We start from the raw sequence: 10,245 nt of genomic DNA, 5'->3' as shown, positions 1-10,245 counted from the left end.
TTGGCTAATATATAAATATTTTTTAGATCAAGCTCTGCAATGTTTAGGAATTTTTTTTAAACTAAAGCTTAATAATTAAATGGTCAATAGTAGTGTCAATTTATCTGCTTTCATTTAGTCATATTTGAAGCACATGTATACAACATTTAGAAAGAGTTGTATGGATATTTGCTGATTGAGTAAGGACTACTCAAACACTGAGTCTGATTCATTTGTAATAGTTTAATAATTTAATGACAATCGTTGACTGGCTACAGGTTAACTAGTCATAACAGGTAGACAGTTTACATAAATAGCCCATAATTAGTGCACTTCAACAAAAGGAAAATCATGAGTTCCCCTCTTTTCATTTTATTTCTGTTCCTGTGTCCTATCGACAATTTTTCCCAATACCAAACACTGTTTCATTTGCCTTTTTCATCCATGCTTACATTGGCACATGTTATATTAAATGTCTGTGTCTTAATGATTAAGCACTGGGCTGCTAACCAAAAGGTAGGCAGTTTGAACCCACCAGCTGCTCCTCTGGAGAAAGATGTGGCAGTCTGCTTTCCTAAAGATTACAGCCTTGGAAATCATATAGGGCACTTTTTCTCTGTCCTAAAGCGTCGCTATGAGTTGAACTGACTCGATGGCAATCGGTTGGTTGGTTGGTATCTTAAAAGATCCCAACAGCCTGACTTCTCTGGTTCTCAAAACTTAAAGCCCCCCAAGTGAAATGCCCTGAGGTTTCTGAAGTTCTCTTTCTATTGTAGGGTTGGCAGAGTACATTCTGGAAAACTGGAAGCAGAAGAAACATGTTGGTCATGTGGTTGTGATGAGATTTGGGGAATCTCAGGTGTGGAAGGGGGAGTAAGAGGGCACTGTGATGATCTCTGAATCCATGACATTTGGGAGTAAGGGGAGAAGATTGAAGAGAGAGGGCTTGAGTTTAAGCGAGATTTAGGGAAGGAGATGGGAACTCTATCGTTTTTCCTGATCCAGCTCTCTTTGAGGTCAGCCTTGGGCACAGTATAATTTCATGGGCTTAGAATAGATTATCTCTCCCATCTACCAAGTACACTTAAATGCCTTTTTAGGCCAGCTGCCATCGAGTCAGCTCTGACTCATGGTGACCTCATGTGTGTCAGAGTAGAACTGTGCTTCACAGGGCTTTCAATGGCTGATTTTTTGGAAGCAGATCACCAAGCTTTTCTTCTAAGGTGCCTCTGAGCAGGCTTGAGCTCCCATCCATTTGGTTAGCAGCTGAGTGTTTAGCCATTTACACCACCCAGGGACTCCAAAAGGTCTTACATAAGAAAAACTCTTCCATCCCACTAGTGAATATAATGGGATTAAAATATAAATATGTAAGACAGTTAAATTGGTCTAAATATATTACAGTCAACCCACAAGTGAGGATCCCAGAAACCATCTTCTCTGGATTAGAAAAAGCAGTTAAAAAATAAGTATGAGGAGAAAGTTGGGCAGGAGTGGGATCAAGTCTCAGAAAGTAAAAGGGAACAGAATGGTGAATCTTGAAACAGCTATGATAATGCTTCAGAGCTTGAAGGTGCTTTCCAATACAAAGTGCTTTCCCACTCATGCCTCAGTTTGTTCTCACAGCAACTCCATGAAGTATAAGAGGTATCTCCTCCAGCTTACACAGGATGGAACGAAGCCTCCAAGGTGTTAAATGACTTGCCAGTCATCACAGCAGTAATTGGCAGGGCTGTAAGAAGCTCAAAACAAGCTCTAAGCCTCATTAATCTATCATTTGGCTGCCTTTCCAATTTCTTTGACTTTATGATATAGCACAGGTCTCATTTGCGACTGTATCGCCTCACTTCGACAGTGCACTAATTATTTCACCCTAATGTTAAACTATTAAACTTATTAAAGAAGACATAATTTTAAAGTTACTTTCTTGTCCAATTTAGCAATGCATAGAAAGACACATTAATTACATTGACTGTATAGGAGGGAAACTGACAGCCAAGAACATTTATTACCATACAAGATTAAAAAATATATATATATACCACGTTTTTATAAACTACAAGGATCGTTTTCTAATTTTTCAAAATTTTATTTCCATGTATAATGTCATTTTATGGAAAACTGATTTCAGTTTCCTTCTTGTCATTTTAAGAATTAAAAAAAAAGTCTCTGACCTTCGTTCAAAATACTTTTCTCTTCAGATTCAAATGGAATGGTATCAATCATGTTGGCATCATTACAATCAACGCCCACTGCCTAAAGCAGAACTCTCAGGAAGTTCGGAACTAAACAGGGCAAGATGTCGTTTGAGATTTTTCCTCTCCGCTGGCTGCTCACACAGTTTGACTTCAATGTTGCCATCACTGAAGCCTTCTCCTTTGGTCTCCTCTACTGGGTTCTCTCTCCGGGAAAACTTACCTTTCTTCCGCATCATCGTAATTCCTGAATTGCCGTGCCTTCGTGCTGGAGATAAGGATTCTTTCACTATGCAGTAACAAACTGCAGACAGGAAATTTTTTTTGAAGTTTTCATTCATAAATGCGTAAACAATGGGATTGCAGATGGAATTGGAAAATCCAATGATTTGCACGATCGCAAAAACCATCTTGACTGTGACATCATCGTAGTCCTTTTCAAAATTACCTGCAAGAGAGTCAGGCTTTAGAATGCATATTTGTTTTAATAAACAAAACATAAAACTTCTGCTTATCATCTGTCTTTACCTGAGACTTACCCACTGACACAAGTGGTGAAAACTGTGACTAATGCTCAAGACCATTTTGGGGAGAGGCATCTGATGTCTGAATAAAAATAACCTTTGTGATGAGTTCTCATTCTCAGAGAATCTAGGCTTACAGCGACATAGCCTGGTGCCTGGCATGTGGCGGGGGCTCACTGCATCTCAGCTTGATAACTCCAAGCTTCATGTAAACTGGCAGAAGCGGTTCCTTTTCAAATGTCCATATGGGATACAATCAGACTGAGAAGCATGTTAAGTGCCTGGATATCAGAGACAATACACTTCTGGTCTGACTGAAATCCTAGCTATTATTAAATTCATGTGGTTCAAGTAAGGTGTCTAAATCAGGAAATACAGGATGTCACATCTCTCGCAATTTATAAATGAGCATAAGGAGTCAAAGGGAAAAGCACGGGAGAAGAATCTCAAAAGCTTTATCTTCTGTAATCATTAAAGATTTAGTCATAGTCAAACATAATTACGTACCAGGTAAGGATCTTGTGGTCTTGAAAAGTGTGAAAGAAACATATTAAATGTTTGATTGCCCAATGATTCATTATCCAGACTAGCAGGAAATGAACTAGAATGTCCATTACATAAGAATGACAAGCACTCACTGTATTCGATCATCATGTGAAAGACGTGGAAAGGTGCCCAGCACGCAGCAAAGAGGGCCACCACTGTCACCATCATAATGACAGCTCGCTTCTTCTTCCTGGACCCATAGGAGACATAGCGTATTGGTTCACTTCTCCTTGGAAAATGTGTCACATTGATAGCAAAGCTATTAAATAAAGTTTGAGCCTAGATCTCTCAACCATAATTTTTTAACTACTCATGCAGTTTATGATAGGTTAATTGCAGGCTGATTATCATCTTTTCCCCCTGGATTTTACCCACATCCCTATAGTTCTCATATTATAAACATACTTATGATGCTAGAAGGTAATAAAAAAATGAACTAAAAGTTCTCAAAATGAGTGACCTGGAAAGCACTATACTGAACAAAATAATATCAAGAGTCAACATTTACTGAGTGCTCACTATGGGTCTGGCACTGTGCTAAATGTTTGGCATTTAATCTTCCCAACAAGCCATTTGACAGATGCAGAAACTGAGGCACAGAGAAGATTAAGTAATTTGCAAAATCAGATGACAAGTTAGGGATGTAATTTGAATTTGAAGTTAGGCAGTCTAACTCCAGTGCATAAGCTCTTATTCACTTTATACTGAAAAGCATTCCTGCTTTTGATAGCAAAACATCAATATTTATGCACTATGGGAGGCATGCTGGATAGAATTTAAAATGCAATCCTTTATTAAATCTCTAAATAACATGATTTGCCAGAAGTCAAACGCGTTTTCTCCATCAATCCTGTAATGAAGGTTAGCATTTGCAAGAGCACTACATTTGCATAGTCCGTTAGGTTTACAAAAAAGTCACACTCATTATATCTTATTTCAGCATGGTCTAGTGGGAGAGCTAAGTCAGCAATTTAAAAACCCAAGTGCTGAACAGTTGAGGGGCTCCAAACCGTCACAAGGAGAGGGACGATTTCTTTATATACACAAGGCACTAGAGGTCGCTGCACACTTGAAGAAATTATGAGAATCCCACCAAATCTAGACTTCTCCAAATTGGGTTTTGTTTGTTTTTTAATAACCAGAGTGTAGATTACAAAATAAACCATATGAGCCATAAGCACTATAGCAGTAAATTCTGTTTTAAAGTAGCTATTAATGAATAATATTATAGCAAACGTCTTAGTAAAAAACAAAATACATGACTAACACACTTTAAAGTAAGCATGCTCTACTTTTGAAAGGATTTTTCACACATATCATCTCCCCAAGCCCATCAAGCCTGTGTGGGAAGAAGTAAGGATGGATGCTACTTTGCTCCCTCATATGTGTGAGGAAACCAGGGGCCTCAGGAGCAGGCAGAGAGACTCACATCATGTGGCTGCGGTTGGCAGAGAGGAGAGTGCCTACAGGACCACCAGATCCTGACACCAGCTCACAGCTCTTCCTACCAGGTCATGTTTACATACAGACAAAAATATAACAATTTTCTAAATTCCAAATAAGTTTGTCTCTGTAACAATAACTCCCCCTTTGAAGTGGGTGCTGGCGGTCTTGCTTTTTTCTTCCTACCACACATATAACTTCAAAAGTTTAAGGTCAACCCAAGCCCTAACTGTAAATTACAAATGATGGTTTGACCAAATTAGCAAGGAATGCTGGGATCCCTGGCTACTGTAAGTTTCAGAACAACTAACAATATTTTAAAGAGAGATGAATGTTTTGGTTTACACGGACCTGACTATTTTTGACTTTTCTTTTCCATGAATGGTTCGAAGCACCGAACCATCCCCCACTCTTTTCTTCATCCAAAGTTCATAACCAATTTTACTGTACAGGATCAGCATCACCATAAGGGGCAGAAGGAAGAGGATGACAAGGATGAAAGTGGTGTAGGTTTTCTGGTGCACAGGGCTGGTCCACTCTTCCAAGCAACAGACATGTTCTTTTTCATATAAGAAGTCATACTTTATCTTGAAAATAAGAATAGTTCAGTTAGAAGAAGTAGTACTCAGAATCAAAAGAACAAAACACAGCCAAGTATCATGGTAAATGCAGGATTTATAAGTCTTTAAAATTTTACCACTAGTATGTATTTCCAGTGAGATATAATATTAATTGTCCTTTTGCTGCAAAGTATGGCTTTTATGTTCAACTGCTTGAGTTCTTAAGAGTTTTACATTTTCTTTTCTATTTTAAATGGAATTGAAGTCCATAGCCTATTCAATTTCATTTTTTATCTTTCTCAACTTTTATTTCCACTACAGTTACAAGTTTTCAGTTGGATGAAAGAGCACTACAATTGCCAAAGCCTGTATGACAAAAATATTTTGTACTGCATTCTAGCTAGTTTAATGTTAAACCATTTTGCTTCCTCAATTATTGAAGAGACAAATTTTGGCAAGGTGTCAGACTTCTTCCAGTTGAGAAGTACGGAAAGCCCATATTTTGCTACTGTTATTTTGTATTGCTATGATCACATTGCTTGGAAAGATATTAAAAAGACAACTGGTAGCTATAGGGTCGCTATGAGTTGGAATCCATGCGATGGCAACAGGTTTTGGTAGCTTTTAGATTCTGAGACAAATGAGAAATTGAGATTCAAACTATTATCATCCTAGAAATACTCATACTCAATGTAAGCCCTTGAGAATTATATATTTATAGCAAAGTCATGCTGATTTACTCATACTATTTCTGACAGACTAGTCTTCTTTTGAGTTCAAAATTATCATTAATAACAATATTAATAATGATAACACAAATACTGTTGTTGTTGGGTGCCGTCACACAAATGCTAATAAGGATTTATTTCAAAAACAAACTAAATATTTACAGTCCATTCGCAGCTCACTTCTCTGGGTAACAGGAATAAAAATGAGAGAATTCATCAAAACTATTGGCATTTTGATCACTCTGGAGTTTTTTAGATGAAAATATTTAGGTCTTAGATAAAGTTCTGCCTACACTTCTAGCAAATTTTACCACCAGTCTTCAATGCCAAATGAATGGGGGGAAAAGTTTTTCAGTATACTCACCAAAGGTATGAAAATTTAAGTTCTGATCTAAGTGTTATTTGCAAACACCATTAGCAATGACAACGGACAGACAGGAATGCCTACAAGCAGCACAGAGCTCCCCTCACTGTAAATCACCAGGCAAGGCTGGAACTGTCTGACAAGGTGTGGTGGAAGGACGGAGGTTGGATAAAATGATCTCCTGACATTGTTTCCAATTCAAAATCCAATTTGTCGATGAATGGGAGGCAGGTAAGGAAGGACTTACAAAGGAGAAATCAACTGATAAGTAGAAAATCACAAATTTTTTATGTGGCTTACAAGCAAAACCTAAAGCAATCAGTCTGTTAAAATGTAACAAGATATTGAAGGACACTAAGAAAAGCATCCTCAGCCGGCAGAAAAAAATAGAAAGCAACTCTGATACTTTTTTTTTTTTTAATTCAAGCATTAGAGTCTTAACAATATAAAATCAAGGAAGAGCTAGATAAAGCAAAAAAAAAAAAAATCTTAAATTGTTTTAGTCCACTTGAAAGAGCTTCAGTGAAATAATTGAGATCTTGTACAAATTTGTGGTAATTCTCTTTCAGGAAAGAAATGGTTATAATCAAGAGAGGTGGGAAAACATTTCAAAAAATATGATCAGTCCCAGCCCCAAGTATACCTCAAGTCTCTGCACGTGCCACATGGGTGATCCCACAATGACTGCCACCAGCCAGACCACACCTGTAAGAACGTTAAAATCATCAGAATGTAACTTATCTAAGCAAAGTGCTTCGTGCTTAGTACTCTAACCATAAAGACTCTCTCTGTTCATTACACCCGATCATCTCTGCCCTGGAATAGCGCCGTGGTCTCCTCACGGGTCCTCGCTTACATTCTTTCAACGCCCTCAACCCTGCTACTGGAATGGTCTTCCTAAAACATGCTGTAAATGTTTAAAAGTCTTTAACAGTGTTGCATTGCCTGTAAGATAAAATCCAGGCATTATTTTCTGATTTACAAAACACCTATAGGCAGAAACCATGGTGCCCTTTCAAAACTCCTAGTCCTGCATGAATTTGTTGAAAGGAATTTCTTTACTAACGTGCCCTTACCAAGGAAAATAGAGACAAACTACTGTGGACCCTTTCAACCTATGAGCCCCAGCAGACTGGGAAGAAGCCAAAATCAAGAGCCTCAACTTTGATTTTGGGGAAAATTTCCTGGCTCAAACTCTGTTTGTTCTTTCTAGGGGCAACACTGATCTCTGTGTGTGCGTGCGTGCGTGCGTGTGTGTGTGCCGTCGAGTACATCCCTACTCATAGCAACCCTGTAGGACAGAGAAGAACAGCCCCATAGGGTTTTCGAGAATGTAATCTTTATGAAAGCAAACTGCCACATCTCTATTCCACAGAGCAGCTGGTGGGTTAGAACCGCCCACCTTTTGGTTTGTAGCTGAGCACTTAACCACTGCACCACCAGGGCTCCCTATATACATACATACATACATGTATATCTATATATATACTCTATATCATCATACACATCTAATTCTATTCTAGTCACATCTAGTTATCTTATGTCCAATCATTTTTCCAATCTTTAGCACAAATTCTGGAGGAATTGAGTCTAACTGGTTTAGTTCACTGCCAACACTCTTTGGTCCCTGTGTGCTCAGGGATAGAAGGGCTACATGAAGGTTAGATGTACATTTCTGACACAGTCTGGAACCACTTCTGAGCAAGAAAGTCTATAGGGCTCACTAGGCCAGGACTTGGAGGCAAGGCAGTTTCAGCTATAAGGAGGTACGGGACATGACAGATACAGTGATTGACAAGGCTGGTTCCAGGTACAATAGAGGTGGAGGGAGATGTCAGGCAACACTGCACAAAAGCCCTCATAGGTAGATGAGTTGACTTTATTTATAAACTTCCCTGTCTCCAATGACTTTTTTTTGAGTAGGAACTGCCTTGACTGCTTATTATCAACTTTTCTTTCAGATGTTGAGACTCCCTCCACTTCTCTTTCCTTTTTAATAACTCCCCTCCTCCAAGTATTCCTTACTTTACCTTCTTTCCACAACCACACACAGTTTTCAAATGTTCTGATGTTGGAAAGATGTCAATTATTAAAAGTCAAGAGATCTTTGAATTCTTTGTAGGGAAGATGTGACATAAATTTGAAAATAGCTAAGTAAAACTAATGAATTTTCCCCCTATTGATTTATCTATACATTTCAAACTATTTAAAATGAGTTTGGCATCGCAAAGCCTTCAGGGGTTCTTTTTGTAATTCCACGATCCAATGTCGGTGAAATTCTTACAGCAGAAATAAATATTTAATTCTTTGATTACCACTTTAGTTGCTTACTATACCTCTGATTATTTAGCTATAATAATTTCAAACCACATTAAGGGTTTAAATGGCTCAATTATAATTACCAAATAGAGAAACTTCCATTTAACTGTGCTAGCCATTAGCTTTGAATTTAGCATTTATCACTGGGTACATGCTCATCATGACTTGCTGAATCAGGAACACTTACAGCAAGCTGAAGAGCCAGGATTGCCTGGAGCAAAATTATGAAGTAGGTGGTGGAATCTGTCTTTGTCAGGCACCTTCCTCCAGCACTGTGTTCTCATGTAGCCAGTGGCTTTCTGCTATTGTGTCCTCCCCACCAGGACCACCACTTGGTGGTCCTGTTCTCCTCTTTTCTAAAAACTTCATTCATGCTGTCATCAAAATTTACTCACCCTGTTTATCTTAGTTTATGGTCTTCTGATTTTAGATGGCAATTCACTAATTTAATGTTCATGTGGCCATGTGCCACCGATGGGTTATTTTAGTTTAGCTGAAAGTGATGCTTAAAACTTTAAGACTTAAACCCAAGAAGTGAATATAAAAATAGAGACATTCAGTGCTGTAGCAGGCCTAGAGGAGAGATGGGGTGAAGTTGGGGGAAAGTGGGGAAAGTTGTGAAATCCTCAAGTTACACCCCTATGCCTACAAACTAGACAAGAGGGTACTCTTGTCATCTGTGTCTATGGTTCTCTTTGAAGAAATTCTCTGTGTCCTGGAATGGAGAATGGCATTAACACTGACACTGGAGCAGGCAGTGGCCTCACCTAGCATTGTGAATGCCCTTCGGTTGGTATACTGCCACTTCATTTTAAAAGGATGGACAAGTCCCTGGTGCCTTTCCACAGCGATGCAGGTCATAGTGAGAATCTCTGTCACTATAGCAGTGGACTGGACAAATGGCACCATCTTGCAAATGAAGGCACCTGTAGCAAGGAAATAGCACAAGTTATACATCAAAAGAATAAAAGTTTTATCTGTCTCTCTGTAATTATCACAGTTAATTAATTCTGAGCCTTTCTTCAAAAGTTAAGGAGCCCTGGTGGTGCAGTGGTTAACAGCTGGGCTGCTAACCACAAGGTCAGTGGTTAGAACCCACTAGCCCTCTAAGGGAGAAAGATGTGGCAGACTGCTTCCATAAAGATTACAGCCCTGGAAACCCTATGGGGCAGTTCTACCCTGTCGTATAAAGTCACTGGGAATTGGAATCAACTTGACGGCAATAGGTTTGGTTCTCTTCAAAAGTTTTATGACTATAATTACGTTACAGGCACAAAATAATTAAGAAAGGTTGCACTGGTTTATATTTTCTCTCCCCAATTGGATTCCATGTTTCTAAATGATATTTAATTATGTATAATAAGACAGTGAGACTTGTAGCACAAGTCAGCATAGGCAGAAAAAAAAATAAAGGTGACCTTTGCTTGAGAAGAGCAAACTCAGTATGAACTGGTCTCCCAGGGTCTAAACTACACAGTGATCTTTAATTTTTTCTTCCCTTTTGTCACTTCCTTTCAAATCACAACAAAGGAATAATTCTCATTAAAGATCCCGAGATTTCTCCTTTTCTCCTTTATCCCCCTTTGA

The 10,245-nt window shown here is 38.6% G+C and overlaps 1 protein-coding gene across 1 annotated transcript; it reads right to left on the bottom strand.

The window, feature by feature from the left end:
- Nucleotides 1–343: 343 nt before the first annotated feature.
- Nucleotides 344–9,694, bottom strand: QRFPR (pyroglutamylated RFamide peptide receptor). Its single transcript, XM_012559809.2, has 5 exons — nucleotides 9,426–9,694; nucleotides 6,983–7,044; nucleotides 5,039–5,274; nucleotides 3,337–3,434; nucleotides 344–2,622 (listed from the first exon to the last, which is right to left on the bottom strand). Exons 1-5 carry the CDS (start codon nucleotides 9,613–9,615, stop codon nucleotides 2,222–2,224), a joined length of 987 nt encoding a protein of 328 aa, XP_012415263.2. The 5' UTR covers nucleotides 9,616–9,694; the 3' UTR covers nucleotides 344–2,221.
- Between the last annotated feature and the right edge of the window lie 551 nt (nucleotides 9,695–10,245).

The sequence above is a fragment of the Trichechus manatus genome, unplaced genomic scaffold, assembly GCF_000243295.1.
Source record: "Trichechus manatus latirostris isolate Lorelei unplaced genomic scaffold, TriManLat1.0 scaffold00322, whole genome shotgun sequence".
Classification (NCBI taxonomy): Eukaryota; Metazoa; Chordata; class Mammalia; order Sirenia; family Trichechidae; genus Trichechus; species Trichechus manatus.
The sequence above is the reverse complement of the archived record's forward strand: the minus strand, read 5'-3'. Positions and strand labels throughout refer to the sequence as shown.

Coding starts and splice junctions, on each gene's coding strand:
- QRFPR (XM_012559809.2), bottom strand. CDS start 9,615: ATGTATAACTTGTGCTATTTCCTTGCTACAGGTGCCTTCATTTGCAAG. Junction 5,275..6,982: donor GGCACGTGCAGAGACTTGAG/GTATACTTGGGG, acceptor CTTATTTTCAAG/ATAAAGTATGACTTCTTATA. Junction 3,435..5,038: donor GAAAAGTCAAAAATAGTCAG/GTCCGTGTAAAC, acceptor CTATGGGTCCAG/GAAGAAGAAGCGAGCTGTCA.